Below are 20,462 nucleotides of genomic sequence, written 5' to 3' on the forward strand. Positions count from 1 at the left end.
AGTTTTGGCCCCCGGGCCTTAGGTTTGACACCCGTGGTTTAAACACTTGACCACTGAGACCAGGCTCCAGTTTATATATCTCATGCATTAAGTAAAATGATATACTTAAGTTTCATTATTCATCTACATATTGAGGTCGGGTGATTGTAGAGGAAAGGCTTCTTGGTGTTCTTTGATTTTCAAGTGTTATTTTCTTCTTTCTTGAGGTGTGCTTGGACTGTTACGTATTGAGCCAGCAATTCTTGGATATTTGACATTATATGGTTGAAAATGTTACATTTAAAGCCTCTAGCCCACCCCCTATAATGCATCAACCCAAATGAACATTTAAGCTTTGGACTGCTGCTTCAGTATGAGGTTTATTCAAGCCTCAGGCTTTATCTGCAGCTTTCTTTGAGGTCACGGGTTACGGGTAACTGCAGTACTCTTGTGGTTTTTAACAACTTTTATGTCACCTAACTGCTCCTGCAGGTTTTTGAGAAATACACCAATCACAGTACATGCAGTACTAATGTACAAGGACATTTGCACAAAAATATTAACTTTCACTTACAAAAGTAAGCTTATTCAAGAGAAACTCAAAGATTCAAACTCTGACAGAAGAATATCAGATTGACACATGTGACACATATAGAGACTGAATATTTCACTGAGTATTTCATGGCAGCTGGCTTTCACACTAAATATAACACAATGGTGATCCAGAGATATTCTGCTTTCTGCATTCTTTTGCAAGACAAACTTCATTACCAGCAATCTCTGTGGAGACATGACGGAGCAATATTCTGTTTTTGGCACTTAAATACTCAGTGGAGAGACAGATAAATCAATCACTCTTCATTTATAGAGAACTTTTCATACATAAAAATGGAACACAAAGTCCTTTACATTAAAAACAAACACCCCTACCCCCACCATGCCCCAGACCCTTTAAGTGCACACACACAGCATACTACACACATAAAAGTAAAATATGAATAATACGCAAAGGAACAAACAAACAATAAAAACAAACAACAAAAATAAATTAATTCATTAAAATAAGAGCAATTAAAAGCAGTAAAATGGTAAAATCCACATACATGAATAAATAGCTAAATAATATAAATATTGAGAGCATAAATCATAAGAATTTGGCATTCCACTGGTTCTGAAGAAGCTCGGATAGCCTGGAAAGATTTGAGAATCTTTCCAGGAGTGGAGTGGAACAGGAAGAGGGCTGATAGTGGGACGAGGAGGGGTCCCAAGGAATGGTGTCTGCTGCTGAGGGAGAGTTCATGGCTGAGATGATCCTGGATTGTGTGGCTGCAGTATCCATGAAGTCAGCTAGGAGAGAGTCTTTTTTCCGGAGTTCATCTGAGAGCCGTCTGATATCCTCTCTGAGGTTAGCAATGTCTCTCTTCGCTTTTTGACAGTCCACACAGAGCATAGCAGTGTTAAAACTACCACACATGCTAGCTTCAGGATGACGAGCGGCTAGCTCGGCTCCTTTTCCTCCAAGCATGTGTGCTTTTTGTAAAATATGACTGCACGTGGCACATACACAGTCCAACAGCGCAAAATTGTAAAAATCCAGAGTTGAATTTAAACAGCTGCTCCATCCAGAACTTTTCAGAAGTTAAAGCAAAGAGCATAAACAGAAACACATCTATATGCTGAGTGAGTGAAACTGAACACTGGCTGCATCACTGTGAGTAGAATGTGTTTTAGTTCATGTTTCGGTTGAACATGTGGTTTATTCTGCAGCATTTATCTGAGTCAGAGTCTCTCTACACACAAGCTGCTGCTGCTTCAACCTCTGGATCATCAGGACACAGCTCATCCTCTCTCAGCTCACATACCGTCCTCTTCACAAACATCATCACCTCCATCTGTAGAGAAGAAAGAAGAGAGGAGATAAATGAGCTGTCGTTCATCAGCTGTCAGTCAGTGACGCAGCTCATCCAGTATAAAGAGCAGCAGGGACTTCTGTCCTGTTCAGAGCAGCACTGGAGAAAATATATAAAAATGTGATGAGTGGACCTCAGCAGAGGTTCTGCTCTGTAGAAAGAGCACATGGTTACTAAATGTAATGCTGCTTCTGTGATGTGCAGGCTTCAGTCAGACTGATCTCAGAGCTGTGATCAGTTGTTGATCAGATGTGATGAATGACCACCACTGTCTCTATACATCTTGGAAGGCTGTCAGCTGGAATCCAGCTTTATTTCCTGGACACATCAACACAACAACAACAGTCGTCTTCACATCAACTCAAACACATGATCACAACAAGCTTCTGGCTCATCTGATTGGCTGACTGTTGTCTCTCTCTCTGTCTTTCTGTCCAATCCTGAAGCCTGTCTCCATTCTCCTCTCACAGCTTCACTGAGAAGCTGCAGGTTTACAGGAAACACTGGATCTTTGATACTAACTGTGTTTAGGACAATACTGATGAAAGCAGCATGGACTGACTGGAACCCTCTACTCACTCCAGAGTCTCCAGTTTATAGTCTGGACTCTCCACAAGATCAAGAAGCTGCTTCACTCCTGAATCCTTCAGGTCTTTGTTGTTTCTCAGGTCCAGATGTTTCAGATGGGAGGGGTTGGACTTCAGAGCTGAGACCAGAGAATCACAGCTGATCTGTGACAAACTGCAGCTCCTCAACCTGAATGTAGAATAAAATATGTAGATTAAACCAACAGTATCATCAGAGTCCATGTTTCCACAACAGTTTTATTTTCCAGCCACAGTGAGACTCATGGCAAATGTAAAATAAATACAACTGACATCATATCCACTCCACACTTTAATGATATCTACATACATATATAAACCAAATATATACATAGTTTTCATCTATTTACACTGTTTTATTTATCATCAAATCAAATCAAACTTTGTTTATACAGCACTTTACATGCAAACATAATTCAATATCTTTCTCTTGTCTTCTGTGCTGACTAACTCCCTCGAATCTAACACTGGACATTTCCTACAGTTTCTGCTACAAACACTAGTCTTGAACTAAAGGACATTTACAGATTCATGGAGGAAACTTCTGGAAGAACATGAATTAGATTCATTTGGTGATTAAACATATCAGATCTACAACAGTAACAGACAGTGAACTGACCTCAGAGTCTCCAGTCTACAGTCTGGACTCTCCAGAAAACCACACAGATGCTTCACTCCTGAATCCTTCAGACTGTTGAGACTCAGGTCCAGATGTTTCAGATGGGAGGGGTTGGACTTCAGAGCTGGTCCCAGAGAATCACAGCTGATCTCTGACAAACTGCAGCTCATCAACCTGAATAAAGAATAAAAGATGTAGATTAAATCATGAATAATTCAATCAGATGTGTTCAGGTTTTAAATGTTCAGCTCAACATTGCTGTGTCCTAATGGCCTTTAAGCTTCATTAACTTTAACATTTTCTGCTACAAACACTGGTCTTGAACTAAAGGACATTTACAGATTTATGGAGGAATGTTCTGGATGAAGATGAATTAGATTGAGTTGGTGATTAAACATATCAGATCTACAACAGTAACAGACAGTGAACTGACCTCAGAGTCTCCAGTCTACAGTCTGAACTCTCCAGAAAACTACACAGCTGCTTCACTCCTGAATCCTTCAGCTTGTTGTCACTCAGGTCCAGATGTTTCAGATGGGAGGGGTTGGACTTCAGAGCTGGTCCCAGAGAATCACAGCTGATCTCTGACAAACAGCAGCAAATCAACCTGAATAAAGAATAAAAGATGCAGATTAAATCTCCTCAGACATGTTTGAGTGACTTTGTCCTTGTGTTATTGTGGATCTCCATCACGTCTTCTACAGACATCATCACTTACTGATTAAACCCAGTAAAATGTAACACCAGTTGTAGCATCCCTTCACTGCTTCTCTGTGTATTTTAGAACAGATGTTAAAGTTTCAATGATGACTTTCAGTCTGGTGTGATGTTGGTCCCTGGTTGTGTCTCTGACATGTGAACCCTCCTCCAGTTGAGCTCTGTTACTAATTCCTGGGTGGAGGCTAAAAACCAGAGGAGACTCAGTCTTTGTGGTCAGAGACCATTGACTCTGGAAATGAGCTCAACCTTTTGTCTGCAGTCATTCCAACAGAGTCCTGTCTCTTCTCCAGCTTCTGTTTGAAATCCTCCCACTGAGCCTGAATCCTGCTTTGTTGGGATGTTTGGGCCTGTGTTAGGCTGCTGTTTAGGACTCTGCTTTAACACACACCTCACCACAGCAGCTGTGTGGCTTGTCTCTGTAGCAGCCATGTCAGCTTCTGATCCATCAACATCATCACAGCTCCTAACTTCATTTCCAAAAAAGCGTTGAATAAGGTCAGCTGGACTTGTAGAATTTCCAGCTGACCTTATTCAACACTTTTTTGGATTACCATGACCTGGATGACTGAGAACCTTCACAGACATACTCCTAACTTCATCTTCATCCAGTTTTCCATTCATGTCTTTCTCTTCTTTCTCTGACCTGTCTCTCTGTCAGACTCTCTGCAGCCTGTTTTTATCTGCTATCATCAGATCTTCAACAGCCTCATTCACATCCTCACACACTCTAGAGCCTCATCAGTCCTGACTTCATCTTCACTGACTGATGGAGCACAACATGAACCTGTGGAGGCTCACATCATCCCCCCGTCAGGACTCCACTTCTGTCACCTTTAAATGAACCCTGCTCAAGTCTTTCACTTCCATTTGGAGCCACAAGGAAAAACTATTGTTCAGACATTTGGAAAAACACAACATTTGATAAAAAGAAGAAACTCATTCAGATTTGTGCCCATGGAAATATTGAACATTTATCAATGAAAGAACATTTGCCACATCAGTCAATGATTTGAATTGATTAAATAAAGAAAACCTCCAACAGCTCCAGTCAGTGAACTGACCTCAGAGTCTCCAGTTTACAGTTTGGACTCTCCAGTCCAGCAGACAGATGCTTCACTCTTGAATCATCCAGCTCATTATAACTCATGTCCAGCTTTGTCAGATAGGAAGGGTTGGACTTCAGAGCTGAGGCCACAACTTCACAATGAGTCTCTGAGAGTCCACAGTAAGACAGTCTGTGATTAGAAAACATATAAAATCTGTTATAAAATCAGATCATTAACATTGTAGATCCAGACTGAATGAGCATGAAACAGAGTGAGGTGATGACGATGCTTGAGTGAACATGACATTTCTTTCTAAGAGGTGAGGTTACAACTGAATGTTACTATTTGTGTTTCTGTATGATGAGCTTACAGCCTGAAGAGAATCTAAAAGAAAATGAAGATGAATCCAAACAGAACTAAACTGATTCATCCTTCATAGAATGTCATGTATAAAACATCTTGGGACAAATAATGTAAAAATATTCCTCTAATAAAATGACACTTGTAATTTGACTGTGGTAATTGTGTCCTATGTAATCTCAGTAAAACCACTGAGGCATCCCCCAGCATCCTCCATGGTCACCATGACATCAGTAATCTTTGGAAAATGATACATGATACAGATCTGAATTTAAACCACTAAACTCACTGAATAAAGCAAACTATGAAATGTTGTGTGTCTCAAAAACCTCCAGCACAACCTCCTTCATTAGTTTTAACAGGGCTACATGAAGAAATGGTTGAGAGGAATATAGAGTCTAACAATTATTATAAAATACATCAATACCAGGTCACAACCAACCAAAATAATCTACATTTTTATACTAATAGTATTTTAAACAGCTTCAGAAATCAACTATTCCGATATAATGTATGATGTTTGAGGTAAAACTAATAATAATGACACTAATGTAATCCTGTGTAAACCTGAAGAACTAAACTACTAATATCCACTGATTGACTCTATTAATGATCACATCAGGACTCACTCAGCCTTTCTGCAGTTCCTCACAGCTGGGATCAGTCTCCATCGTCCCTCCCATGATGTTCTGTACTGACTCAGGTCCAACTCATCTAGAACCTCCTCTGACATCTGCAGCATGTAGGCCAGAGCTGAGCAGTGGATCTCAGAGAGTTCCTTCTTTGATCTGTTCTCTGACTTCAGGAATTCTTGGATGTCCTGATGAACAGAGAGGTCGTTGGAGACAGTGGAAGATGTTGATGCATCTATCAGGAGAGATTTCCTCAGCATTCATCTCCTTCAGGGTGTTGATGGTTCTCTGGATGATTTCTGGACTGTTCTCTGTCTGACCCAGCAGACCTCCTAAGAGTCTGTGGTTGGACTCCAGAGAGAGACCATGAAGGAAGCGAACAAACAGGTCCAGGTGACCATTTTTACTGAGCAGAGATTTCTTCATGGCTCCAAACAGGAAGTCATCCAGAGACTTAGCAGAGACATGGCGGCCTTTTTTCCTCAGGAAGTTCTCCACCACCTCTGTCTTCTTGTTGGTGTAACAGTGGAACATGTAGACTGCAGCCAGAAACTCCTGAATGCTCAGATGAACAAAGCAGTAGACTGATTTCTGGAAGATCACACTCTCTCTTTTGAAGATCTCTGTACAAACTCCTGAGTACACTGAGGCCTCTGTCACATCCAGACCACAGCGCTCCAGGTCTTCTTGGTAGAACATGATGTTTCCTTCCTCCAGATGTTCAAACGCCAGCCTCCCCAGCTTCAGAAGAACTTCCCTGTCAGCCTCCATCAGCTCCTGTGGACTCGTCTCATGTCCCTCATGGTACTTGTTCTTCTTCCTCTTTGTCTGAACCATCACAAAGTGTGAGTACATGTCAGTCAGGGTCTTGGGCAGCTCTCCTCTCTGCTCTGTAGTCAACATGTGCTCCAGAACTGTAGCAGTGATCCAGCAGAAGACTGGGACTCCACACAGGATGTGGAGGCTCCTGGAGGTCTTGATGTGGGAGATGATTCTGCTGGACAGCTCTTCATCACTGAACCTCCTCCTGAAGTACTCGTCCTTCTGGGCGTCAGTGAAGCCTCGTACTTCTGTTACCCTGTCAACACATGTAGGAGGGATCTGATTGGCTGCTGCAGGTCTGGAAGTGATCCAGACCAGAGCCGAGGGAAGCAGGTTCCCCTTGATGAGGTTTGTCAGCAGCACGTTGACTGATGCCTTCTGTGTCACATCAGACACAACCTTCCTCTTGTTTGAAGTCCAGTGAAAGTCTGCTTTCATCCAGGCCGTCAAAGATGAACAAAAGTTTCCAGGCAGCCAGCTGCTCTGCTGTGACCTTCTGTAATGTTGGATGGAAAACATGGAGCAGCCTGAGAAGACTGTACTGCTCATCTTTGATCAAGTTCAGCTCCCTGAACGAAAGCACAATCACCACACTGACATCTTGGTTTTCCAAACCCTCTGCCCAGTCCAGAGTGAACTTCTGCACTGAGAAGGTTTTTCCAACGCCAGCGACACCGTAGGTCAGAACCACTCTGATGTGTCTCTGTTGGTTGGATAAGGCTTTAAAGATGTCGTGGCACCTGATTGGAGTGTCATGGAGGGCCTTCATCTTGGAAGCTTTCTCAAGCTGTTTCACCTCATGTTGGGTATTAACCTCTTCACTCTGTCCCTCTGTGATGTAGAGCTCAGTGTAGATCCTGTTGAGGAGGGTTCCTCTTCCTCTTACATCAGTTCCTTCAGTCACATGTTCACATCTCCTCCTCAGACTGATCTTATGTTCACCTAAAACCTCCTGGAGACCAACATCTGCTGGAAAGAAGAACAAATGTGAGACATAAAGAAAATCATCCCTGTTTGAATTCACAGAAAACTATTTTTTTTTTAATTCAATATGCAGGATAAGGTGTGTAGGTTAGAGAAGAAGGAGACGTTAGCAGGAAAGCTAATGTGGGCTGTTGTTCAGAGTCCGTGTCTCTTGTGTCTCAGGCTGCTGTCTGGCTGTTAGTCAGTCTGACTGTCTGTAATACACAGCATTCACTCCTCTCTGTCCTGCTGTTATTACTCTGGAGCAGAAACAAAGCAGTGACATTTCACTGGGAGTTCATTGAGAATGATCTTTATAATGATCTTAAATCCCCATGATGCAGAACACAACAATGAGTCTGGATGAAATCAACAGGTTTTCAGAAAAGAGTCCATCAGCAGACAGATGTCCAGTCTTACTTTGTCCAGTGCTGCTCTGACTGGCTGTCTGCAGGCCTGGTCTTGTCCTGGGTCTTTTTCCACACTGGGGACAGGAGGAGTGTCCTGATGAAGCAGACTGGTCCCAGTATGAGGTGATGCACTGTCTGCAGAACCAGTGTCCACAGCTGGTAGAGACTGAATCCTTCAGGACGTCCTGACACAAAGCACAGCAGGACAGCTGCTCCTCCACAGAAACAGGACTCCTCTTCCTCTCTCTGTCAACACATTTCTTCATCACTAAAATCATTTGCAGATTGAAAATCTTCACAGACTTCAACACTTGGACAAAATTTATCTGAATATTGATGAGTGGACATTGTGAAATGGAGGTTCTCAGGTTTTACTACAGAAATACCATCAGTACTTCCTGATTCTAAACCCAGACTAGGATCTTACCTACCTGCACTAAAACATCTACATCATGACTATAAATCTTTCAGCAGAACATTTCTGTTTCATCCTGAAATCATCATCTTACAGGAGACACAGTCTCTTACTTTGTGCCTGAGGGTCCAGGTTCTCTGAAGGTTAGAGGGAATAATCCTTTGGACCCGTCACTCTTCATAGACAGACATCTGGATACTGTAGACTCTGCTCCATCCTCCTTTTCCTCCATCTTCTGGACTTCAGTCATTCTGAGGTAAACCAGTAACACTCAGTGAGATTACATCAACTTCAGTTATAGTCAGTCTTCTCCAGTCACACGATTTCTTCATTCAACCAGAAACCTGGTTACCACGATACAAGGAGAAACCAGCCAACCAACCACCGGACTCCACCTGGTAACTTTTAAAACGTTTTTAAACCATCCTGATGAAATGTAAGACCTAACACGATTCCTAAAAGCATGAAGATCAGTTTCAAGTTTGGTTTGGAAATTTTGGTGAGACCATGCAGGAACATCTTACAATGCAATCCAGCAATACCCCAATCAATACCCTCACAACAAAAACAAAGTAGCAAGTGAGAGCAAGGACGACATATATTATCAGATCAATAGCGCCACCAAATGGCAGCGTTCAACATCTGACCATATCAAATACTTAAGATCAAAACAATAACATGACAACAATATTTCATGGTTCATGGTGTGAATAGTGCACACCCAGTACACAGCAATCAATATATAAAGTCACCACACATAATATCCCACGGACATACTGTCATTTCAGCACCACAGACAGATGAACAGTTCTGTGAGGTTGTGTCTTCTTGCTGTGAAGCATCAGTGCTAACCACCACACCACCAAATCACAAGTTCCAGTTTTAACCCACAGCCTTCTCCCTCCCTGTCTTTATACTATCAAGTGAATTAAAATGTGTCCAGTCTTTACTCCGTTTTCTTTCATTCATTTTTCTTACCCTTTCTAATGCATGTAGTTACTGCCTCTGTCTCCCTGCCTCCAGTTCATGTGCTACTGTGCTCTGTGTGTTGCCTGTGAGTAACCCCTCCCTCCTAAGGACGACCAATTCTGCCACTATAAAAAATAAATAAATACACGAATAAATAAATAAGTACCTACAGATATGACATAAATGTTATTTATTTATTTATCCATGTATTTATTATGTATTTATTGATGCACGCACAGCATGCACAACAAACTGTTATTCGGATGTTATTTGGTTGATCAGTGAGTGCACAGATCGACTGCACATGCCTTGCTTCAGCCAGCCAGGTCGTCTGATTAGAAATGGCACAGCAACAGCAGGCAGGAGCTAACACAGACATGCCGGTAATAAAGAGTAGATGCCGTCACATTCATAGACATAAAGCGTAGACACAGCATTGACTGCTCCAGTGTGAGAAACGTCATCATCTTGGACTGGTCTTATCTCAGCCTCCAGCTGCAGCTGCTACGGTGCTGAAGCACTGGACTGGAGCCCTGTGCAGCTTCTCCTCTAAAATCAGTGGAACCAACAAAACAGGACACGAGGAATTACTTTTCACAAGTAAGACTGAACATCTCTATTGGTTGTTGATTCAATAGTTACTGTCCTGTAATAATCTGTTCAATCATGGCTAGCTAACTAGGGCTAACTCATTGTTAGTGCTAGTTATAAAAGTTATGCTATGAAAGTTAAATCTATGAAACTTTATAAATCATGTTTTTATAACAGATGCAAATGAAATAAGCCTAACGTGACTGATATAACACTGAGACTGAAAGGGAGTTTTTCCTTCAGGCAGCTCTGGAGGTTTCAGGACAGTTTTTGTAAAATGTCTTGAGACAATTTGTATCGTTACTGACGCTATAGAAATAAAATTTAAATGAACAGAATTGACTAGAGCATGTTGTAGTAGAACAGACAGAACGACTGTATCCATCTCTAGTAAAATATTTCTCATGTCTCATAGCCACTCCACCTACTTTCAGTGAAGAGAGTAAATGTGCTGTATGATACAGGTGCAGCCAGGATCATTCAATCAGAGCCTCAGGTAGGGTTCATGCTCTTCTAATTACAATGAATTCTACACATATTTACTATATTAATGTATATATTATTGTATATGTGTGTATATATTGTATGTTGGTGTGAGGCAGCACTTCGAGCTAAGCAATTTTGCCTGTTTATTTTGTACTTTCTCACGAGACCTTTGGTTGGAGTGGTTTCTCTTTGTAGAGCTTTTACTGTGAATCTTTGTACTTTTGCCTCATTGGTTTTCCTCCATCTGGAGTGATTGTTTGTTAAATAAAGTTGGCTTCGGCCGTACCTCACTCTGCGTCTGAGTTCTTTGTGTCCGGGCCTGACACAAACGTCATGTACCTGGACACAGACTCAAAATATTCTGTTACTGTTAAACCTACTGTCTGTGTGCAAAGTATGAAAATACCCGTTCTGAACGTAACTGATCGTCCTGTCCTGATAGTCACACATCTGATGTTTGCAGCAAAGAAAACCGCAGGAAAATGGTTTGAGAATCCTGTGAGTTCTGGTCACGTTCATTCCTTTTCAACAGGTGAGTGAATGGAGCTGATGACTCCCCAGCTCCACAGACATGTATACATACATAGTATATATGTCTATGGTCCTACAGGTGGTAGCAGTCAGTGTGGCGTCTACTCTTAATTCCAGGGGTGTCGCACTCTTGTTAGTTCAGGGGCCACGTACAGAACAACATGATCTCAAGGGGTCAGACCTTCAAATAATGACAACTTCAAATGTTTCCCTTTGTTTTAGCACAAAGAAGTACATTATGAAAGTGTTTGCATTTAATGAACTGCACTATTACAAAATCTTTTATGAACAACCCTGTTTCTTAAGAAACAGGGTTGTTCAATTTCTGCATGTCTCAGTGTTGTGGGTTTCTGACTGTGTGACAGACAGACACGGTCGCCTCTTATGAACTGCTTCCTCCAAATATCCGAGGGTCGATCTGTCAATCACACAGGGCCCACTGCAAAAGGTAAATAGTTCTGACTGACAGTGTTACTTTCTGCCATGCTGCACCGTTTCAAATCACACTACCCGGCTGGCTGTGAAAAGGCATGCGCAGTCTACATTTCATTGTGTGTGCATAAATGAACACATAAATAATTAGATGGATAAATACATGGCACTTATTTCATGTATTTAGTTTTTTTTTTTTGTTTGTTTTTTTTCACCAATCACGTTTGGCTAAAACAGAAAAAAAGACCAGAAAAAACACTAATCGCCTCCCAACGACGTGAAGCGGCTCCGGACATTTTAATGAGGGCAAAGTTTATTCCTCCTTAACTTAGGCGCAACAACATTTTTGACACAGGAAATTGGAAAATGTATAAGCTGACAATCCTCGTCTGCACAGCAGCGCCCTCTGGTGGCAGCGTGACCCACCGGACCCTGATGCAAAGACGCCACCGATGAAGATACATCTAAATAAAATCCGAGTCTAATGTGTTCCTTTAATGGAAAGCATTTACCTCTGACTTCTGACCTAATTAATCCAAATATTACAACAATGGGAGCAGATGATCGGCCTCAAACAGACCAGACTGCTCAGAGACTCTGCAGCAGTCACACGTTTGTGTGAATGTTTAAATTGAAAAGTGTTGAGTTCTGACTCTTGTTCCCTCTGCAGTCCACATGAATACAATAATAATAATAATAATAATAATAGTAATAATAATAATAATAATAATAATAATAATAATAAGAAGACTGTCAACACTCACCCTGCGTCAGTTTTTGTCTCAAAATTGAGCCTAAACAAACCGAGTAAACACTTTCACTTTCCTTGCTCCTCCCCTTTCCGTTTATAGGAAATCATGTGTGTGTCGCTCACATCCTGGACTCCGATTCAGAAACAGGAACTGTGAGCTGAGGGCAACTCTGGGTTTTTCATTTCACGAAGTTATATATGACAATAGATATGTTGCGCATACATAAATAAATAATGTTTATATTAATTATTATATTTATATTTTATTCGATATATATAAATGAATGATTAAAGTCTTATTACATATGGGAGAAATATAATGACCGCCCTCTGTCCGTCGTTGCCATGGTGACTCGTCAGATCAGGGCTCCGTTGATGGTGGCTTTTTATAGTCGTGGGGTTAGTGCAGAACTCTGAGTGAAGATAGTCTGAGTTGACTCAAAGCAAATCACCTGTTCTGAAACCGAACACTTTCCTGTCTCAGGGTCAAATCAGAGTTTAGTTTTTGTGTAACTGTCGCCTGGACTGATATGACGTATTAAAACACTAAACAAACAAACTAAACCAGTGACACTGGACAGTCCAGCTTCTTCTTAGAAACAGTAAACCTACTGTCCTACTGTCCGTCTCTTTGCTGGAAGCTTCACACTGATTCTCAATGTATCTGACACACCTGAGTTATACTGATGAGGTCAGCTGCAGTTCCACCACAGGCCAGAAGGTGGTGCTGTTTCCCTTCCGCTCTGGGAATCTCTTCTTCTCCTCTTTCCACAAATAAAGTAATTTCAGTTTTAACGCGATGATCAGTTCCACTCTCCTTAATATTCTGTAGACGACTGTGACGTATTTACTTTAACTTCCTGAGACAACGCTCAGCTTGAATCAAAGAGCAGATGTGTTGCTGCTGTTTGGGCCTCTGGTGGTGAAGGAGAGAACTGCAGTCTGGTTTCTCACTTCATCCACTTGTGGACTGGTTTCTCAGGTGTGACTGAGAAACCAGTTTGACGTCTGGGTGACTTGGACTGGATCAGTCCTGTTTTTATGAAATAAGGCGACTTCCTCCTCTTTCCTTTTGTGCAGCGTAGAGGAGAAACCTGGAGGTGGAGCTGAGGGACTGATGATGGACCCACTGAGCTCCTGTGGTTCCTCTGGTCTAGTGTCCCCTCCTCCTCCTCCTCCTCCTCATGTTTGATTCTTTCCGTCTCCTCCAGATGTTCAGATTAACTCTGGGCTCTGATCTTGTTGAGTTCTAATCAACTTTCCTTTCCTGGTCTTTCTGGAAATGTCCAGCACTGACTGACCTTCATTGTCTCCACCCTTATGCTCTCCTCTGGCATTGTTATAATTCTTGTTGGACTTTTTTTATTTAATCATTTTGGCTGAGCCCAGATGTCATTTATACTCTCGTGATGTATTTTGCACAATATGGACACCTTCGTTTGCAAAACAGCCATAAGATCCTCATACATCAATAATCAATATATATTGTTATCACAAATCATTTCCCCTAAATCAAACAGTAGGATGATGGGGCTTTGGTGGTAATTGAACATGTCAGCATTGACCATTAGAATTGATTTGATTGTGTTAGTTTATTAGTATTAACAGAGACTCCCTCATAGACTTCCATTCAAACCACATTTTTTAACATTGCTGCCATTCCCGTATGAAACCGTGCATTCTGTCATGTTAGTATTTCATTCAGAAGAAAACTAGTGATGGTTGATATTTTTCCGTGTCCGTGGATCCGTGGGACTTGGTACCAGGGGCTTCACGTGTGCAGGCGTTAGTCGTGACCTGTGTGTTATGTGCAGTTGTATCCACAAGGTGGCGGCAGCACACAGAGACAGAAGATGAGGAAAAATGAGGAAGAGGAGGATGAGGAGCAGCTTCTTCGTACTTCATGCCTTTAGAGCTGTTCCTCCTTTTTATGGTTCATTCATCTGTTCATCTGATCATTGTCTCCTCGTTCTTCTTTCATCTGTTTCTTCGTTCAGTTCATTGAGGAAACCTGGTGAGAAGTGATCAGTCAGCGGGAGCTTTTTAGATATAAAAAGAATAAATGAATAAAACAATAAAGAATAACTAAATACAGCCATAAATAAATACAATAACTTAAAGAAATAAAACAATTAACAAATAAATAAAATAATACATACACAATGAATACAAAACGAAATGTTTCATTAATAAGAAAATGAATAAATCAAACACTAGATACAGAAAATGTTTAAAGGAAATGATGAATATATATGTATATAATTAATAAATACAGTAATACATAAATAAATGTAATAATAAATGAATTCATTCAAATTTAAACTAAATAAACAAACAAACAAACAAACAGATAAATTAACGTTGATGTGCTGAATGAGTCTTTGTTTGATTTTAAAACTGCTGATAAAGGTCAATGAATGAGAGAGAAAGAGAAAGAGGGAGAGAGAGGGAGAGGGAGAGGGAGAGGGAGGGGAAAGGGAGGGAGGGGAGGTACGGGAGAGGGAGGGAGGGAGGTAGAGAGACCCTGGCGGACAGCGGAGAGGAGGTTGGACCGGGAACAATAGAGAGAAACGAAGCCAGCCCTGAACCAGCAAAGAGACGGACGAACGAAAGGAGGAAAGAAAGAAAGAAAGAAGGGAAGAAAGAGGGTGAGGGTGATGGAGGCAGAGCGAGGGAAGCGGGGGACATGTGAGGAATAAAAGCGCCGAGGCTTCTCCGTCCGTCTTTGTCTGTCGCTGGATTTTATTGAACCGGATTCCGGTATGAACCCCGCAGAGGCGGCCGAGGAGGCGCCGAGCGACCCCGACACGGATGCCTTCTACAAGCCGGGTAGGAAGAGCCAGGGGCGCGCGTGTGTGTGTGCGTGCGTGTGCATGTATGCGCGTGTGAGTTGATGCTCATCGTCTCCACAAAAGGAATCAAATCAAACCAGCAGCTGGAAATGTGTCCTGCACGCTGGAGGAGGAGGAGGAGGAGACGACATGGAGGACAGAGAGTGTGTGTGTGTGTGTGTGTGTGTGTGTTAGTGTGTGTGTTTACGTGTGTGAGTTACCGTTTGTTGTACTGATGCATTCAGGTACAAAAAGACAAAACACAACATGTCTGGTTGGTCCTGATGTTCACATTTGACGGGGGATGTCTCCTGTCAATCAATCGATCAATCAGTTATCTAATTGGTTCATTTATTAATCAGTGAGTCAGCTCGTTAATATTCCTCCAGACTGATGTTTGTTCTGCTCCAGCTGAGAGGAGACCTGTCTTGGTTTCTAGGTAGATTTCAGGAACTGATTGTGATCTGGATCCTTGTGAGGTTGTTGAATTGATCTCGTGAAGGGATTATTAAAAAGCCTGGAGCCAGCTGTGGATCAGTGACTCAGAGTCTGATCAGTCTGGGACAGACACACCCTGACTCCGTCAATCCTGCAGAGACACTTCAGTAAATCAAACGCACCCTTTCTGTGGGAGACCCCGGGTGGGACGGAGGGGGAGCTCCAGGACTCAGGTCTCCATCACATCCAGAGAAAATCTGCTGCAGAAACTCTGGAGTCAGTTAGACATATAGACAGATAGCAGTGAACATGATCTTCCGCCCTGAGGATCATGGGTAGTGTAGTGCTTACAGAGGCTGAGAGAAGGTGACAGACAGGTATTCCTGTGGATGGTAACCAGTTATGGTGAGGTTTTAGTCTTCTGTCTATGAAAAAGGATTCACTGCTGTTTATCCTCCTCCAGTCCACTCCACAGAAACACTAGATTTTCATTTTCAAATTGATCTTCTACCTCCTGCCTCCTCTGGTTAGACACCTGAGGGAGGAACAGAATCTCCACGCTTTAAAAAGAGTCGAGAGTTTTAAAAGACGGCCGCTGAAATATCTCAGAATGAATCAGGATGGAGGAGATCAGCAGCAGAGGATGGGTCTGGTTCTGGGATGCTTCAGTTCATTTAGAGACGTTTCACTTTGGAAACATGTGGCTCTACTTTCTCATCTCTCATGAGTTTTTGCTTTTGCCGTTAGACTTTTTAAATCCAATCAGAGTTGGAGCTTCTGTGGTGTCCTGGATCTCCGGTCCAAACCTAACATCCTGCTTCGTAACCAGAAGATGCAGGGTTTGATTTTTATTTTTTAAAAAAATTGTCAAGATTCGAGATATTTATTGTCATGTGAGCAGAAAATAATGTATTAATAAAAGAAATACACAGCCCGACCAAAAACAAAAGTCTCCACCTGGATGTAACTGAGCTCATAGTCCAGCGCCTCCTGGTGGATCATTAGTTCAGCAAGTACTTTAAGACCAACTGATGCAATGAGGAGCTTCTCATTTCTTCAACAACCATGTGTAAAGACAGAAAATGTTTGTCTGTTGGAGAAGATGTTAGTCTGGAGGAGAAGGGTCAAATCAGTGGCTGCATCAAGCAGAGGAAACATCTAGAAACTCATGTCTAGTGTCTACTGTACCAGTCTGGGGGCTCAGTGCTATGATGTGGGGGGCTCCAGACCTGAACCCAGAGAGAATGTTTGGGATGAGCTGGAGACTCAGACTCTGACATCATCAATACAAGATCTGAACTAAAAACACTAGATGGAAGAAACCTGGAGACACTGGAGAAGCTTCTTATTGAACCAATGGAGTCAAAGCTGGAGGAGCTCCGCCCACAGACTAGAGGGGAGAAGCTAAACCCACAGACTAGAGGGGAGGAGCTAAACCCACAGACTAGAGGGGAGGAGCTAAACTCACATACTAGAGGGGAGGAGGAGCTTTATTGTTGTTGGTGGTGACTTCTTTTTGGCCAGGCTGTGCATAAAACCTACAAAGACTAAAACTTTGAAATAACACGAGGAGTCTGAACCCTGAAGAGCTTTAATCCTGAGTTTAACTCTGGGCTTCACGCTGCAGATGGCGCTGATGTGGAAGTGGAGCAGGGCATGAGTCCGTGTTTAAAATAGTGTAGAAGCTTGTAGATTCATTAGTGGAGCTTCACCTGAAGCTAAAGCAGAGGATGACGAAGACTCTGATGGTTGTCTTCTTCATCCTCCTCCTCCGTCACCATCTGGTGCTGACGCTGCCAAACACAAAGACGGACTGCAGCTGAGAAGGAGATTGGCTGCAGTCTGCCGTCCCTCCAGGACACGAAGGCCTCCAGGACCCTGAGGCAGGAAGGAAACAGTTTGACTAGAAACGTCCTGATCAAGTTATTTTACCCCTGATCTGAACGCAGCCATAAACTCCCTAACCCTCTCTGGATGGTTTGTCTCCAGGAAACTCTTCTTTCTCTTCTTTTAAACAGCGTCCAGTGTTTGTTGTTGTTGTTGTTTGACCTGAGTGAACTCCGTGGATTGTGTTTAGATCATCTCCTGCTACCACCTCCCCACACATCGTGTTTCTGTAACAGTTTAATGGAGCGATGCTCTAAATTTGACTGTCTGAATGAGGTCCTAGTCCCAGCGGAGAAAATGGAATAACTGACGGGAACATGTCCTCCTCCTACACACTAGGGGGCGATGTGTGTCTTTTCAGTGGGTTAATATGGTCTCCTTTCTGGTTGACCGATTACATCATATAATGAACAACTGGAGTCATTCATTTAAACAACAACCAGATGGATAATAGTTCAGCTTTTTAATCTCGTATGTAATGTTTGTGCTGCTCCTGGTGCCGATATGTGACTGTGAAAGGCAGACAACAACTCCACATGCTGTTAGAAGACTTCAACAATATCATGTGTTCAATGCTGCTCTTTGTGACGTCGCTACTGACCCAGACATGTGTCGTGGACAACACTTGTGTTCAATAGAGTCAGGAAAACATGTCTAATCGTCACAGCGTATGTCGTTACTATTTCAGATATTTGTAAAGGGAGGAAAGACGATGTAAAGCGTGCACTCCAGTCCTTCACTGAGCAACATGCTACCAGAGAGCTATTCATAGAACCCAAAAGATACAGGAAACAGGGGTTTAAGGCAGAGTATGGGGCAGTTACTGTGTGCTAATAAAGCAGTTGCTTAAGTCTGCAAAAGAAAGCTGCATGACACACTGAGGCTGGGATCACACACCAGTGCAGCATGAGCACACGTTGTCTAGTTTAACTCTGACTAAGGCATATACATGCTGGAGAAAACTGATTTCCAGTCTCATTATCTGGGTGTCTTAGTGGGATAGGAACGATTTTAGTTCGAGTAGCGTGTTTACGTGCAGTTAAGTTGTCCAGTTAAAGTCGGATTAAGGCAATAATTCGTTTTTTTTTTCACGTGCAGGTAAACGTACTGAGTGGCTCACACCTCCATCATTGCGTGGTTACCACCAGGGCTCTGGCTCTTCTTCTACTGCTACTTTATTGTCTTTTACTTCTTTGTCTTCTACTTGAGTCTCATATTTGTTTGAACTTTTTTAACTTTATTCAGTTGTTGTTCAGTTTTTCCCCAAACACTGAAGCTGTCAGGACATCTGTACAATAACTAAGAGAACAAAGAGTGATTTTGTTTGGAGCCTTTTGTTCGCTGATGTTTGAGGAAGATGACTCATTCATTTGAGACGATGATGCACAAAGAAGCAGGAACTTAAACTCAATGTACCAGCTCTCATTAAAATTCTCCACTGTGTGTGGGGGCACCTGAACGCCTCGTTGATTCCTCCTCCTCCTCCTCCTCCTCCTCAGTTTCTTCCTCCTAAAATGTTCATGGAAAACGTCCTCCACAGTATCTGCTCGTCTGTCTGATCTCTGTCTAAATTGTGGTTGAGTTTCTTCAGACTGTGGGTAGATGTTGTAGAAGGAGGCGTCAGGTGGGAGGTCGTGGGTCACAGAGACAGATCTGACCCAGAACCATGTTCTTCTTCGTCCTCAGCTGTTTGTGATCATCCTGGTCATTCTGCTTTATTTCCATTCGTCCACTGGTCTACTGAGTGTAGAACAGCCTGAGCTCCGTCTCTCTGGACTCTTTGAATATATTTGGTAAAAATTGAAACTCGATGCGATGTCTGATTCAGACCTCACCACACCGAGGTCTCGTTGCATGCGGCTGAAACACTTGGGACGTGTTATGAGAAAGTTTCACTGCTTTAGATTTTGAATCAAAATAAAAGGAGTAACTTTTACCCAGAGGAATGAAAAACATCCAGAATCAGTCAGAACACGGCGCCTCTCACAGGAAGATGACGGCGGCTCCGTGTTATGCTAATCAGCTGGTTATAAATAGGATCCCGAATTTTCAGGCGGAAACAGGAACACACACATTCATACCTACACACACATGCAATCAGACCCAGACAGATGCTCTGATTGAGGCGACCAGGAGCCTTGTTCTTCTTAGTTCATCTATGGGAGAAGGCGAAGTCGGTCTGAGGCTGGAGGCAGGTGAAGCTTCAGTTCCTGTGTGTGCAGCTTTAACCCTTTATGGGGCGAGGAATCAAATATGGTAACTTCCACACATAATTTTAAATTGTGTCATTGTCTCTCTCAGTGAGGTTTATTGTCATGTGGTTTTCATTGAGCCAATCAGAGAAGATCCAGGAAATGTTGTCAGGTCTAATCAGGGTCTAATGTGGTCTACAAGGTCCCCCTCTGACCTGGTTTATTAGGAACCATGAAGAAGAACAAGTGTCCTAATGTTGTTGACAAGTGTCTGAATCAGCTCTGATGTTCTCATGTGTTCATCTGGATTTAACACAGGAACATTAAAGGATTTGTCTTTTTATGCCCTGAAATAACACTCACATTTTGAATTATTCAGTATTTCGATGAGTGTCCTATAAAGGGTTAAAAGCTGCATGGCCGACGTCATCAGAGTTCATTTTCTCAGCTTATCTGCTGAAAGCCATGAGTAACGTCTGTAGCCATGGAGACGTTATGTAGAGACGAAGAGAGAAGCTGCTCTCGGGGAAGTTTGCTGCTCCTGGAAGTGTGAGGGAGACGGTGGAGGACCGTCTGCAGACGTCTGGGATGGACGGCTTCTTTATGGAGGTTGTATTTAGAGCAGCAGTGTATTTGTTAAAGGCTGAATATCTGTAACTGGGCAGCAGGGTTTTAAAATGTAACTGCATCAGCTTCTGTGTTTCCATAGTTCTCCTCCATCAATAACCAGAACCAGCCTGGTTCAAGAGTAGAGGTTCAGGTTATCTCCTAATAAATAAATATCAGGTGAGGAGTTTGTTCTCCTTTTCTTTCTTTCTTTCTTTCTTTCTTTCTTTCTTTCTTTCTTTCTTTCTTTCTTTCTTTCTTTCTTTC

General features: G+C 42.4%; 2 protein-coding genes across 3 annotated transcripts in view; one reads left to right on the plus strand and one right to left on the minus strand.

The window, feature by feature from the left end:
• Positions 1-430: 430 nt before the first annotated feature.
• On the minus strand, positions 431-6,496 carry LOC125018091 (ribonuclease inhibitor-like). 2 transcript variants are annotated; one of them, XM_047601738.1, is made up of 3 exons: positions 5,869-6,496; positions 4,895-5,068; positions 431-1,871 (listed from the first exon to the last, which is right to left on the minus strand). In XM_047601738.1, the coding sequence occupies exons 1-3, from the start codon at positions 6,129-6,131 to the stop codon at positions 1,862-1,864; spliced, it is 447 nt and encodes a 148-aa protein (XP_047457694.1). In that variant the 5' UTR covers positions 6,132-6,496; the 3' UTR covers positions 431-1,861. The 2 variants fall into 2 exon arrangements, with proteins under 2 accessions (XP_047457694.1, XP_047457693.1); XM_047601737.1 differs by lacking the exon at positions 431-1,871 and adding an exon at positions 4,399-4,719.
• Positions 6,497-14,771: 8,275 nt separating this feature from the next.
• Positions 14,772-20,462, plus strand: part of LOC125018036 (kalirin-like) — a 78,987-nt gene continuing 73,296 nt past the window's right edge. The window contains 1 exon segment of the mRNA XM_047601651.1: positions 14,772-15,070. Within this exon segment, the coding sequence (XP_047457607.1) occupies positions 15,004-15,070 (67 nt within the window). The 5' untranslated portion in view covers positions 14,772-15,003.

This window comes from Mugil cephalus, chromosome 12 (assembly GCF_022458985.1).
Source record: "Mugil cephalus isolate CIBA_MC_2020 chromosome 12, CIBA_Mcephalus_1.1, whole genome shotgun sequence".
In the NCBI taxonomy this organism is placed as follows: domain Eukaryota; kingdom Metazoa; phylum Chordata; class Actinopteri; order Mugiliformes; family Mugilidae; genus Mugil; species Mugil cephalus.

Coding starts and splice junctions, on each gene's coding strand:
- LOC125018091 (XM_047601737.1), bottom strand. CDS start 6,131: ATGCTGAGGAAATCTCTCCTGATAGATGCATCAACATCTTCCACTGTC. Junction 5,069..5,868: donor AGGAACTGCAGAAAGGCTGA/GTGAGTCCTGAT, acceptor TTCTAATCACAG/ACTGTCTTACTGTGGACTCT. Junction 4,720..4,894: donor TGTAAACTGGAGACTCTGAG/GTCAGTTCACTG, acceptor TCTGAACAATAG/TTTTTCCTTGTGGCTCCAAA.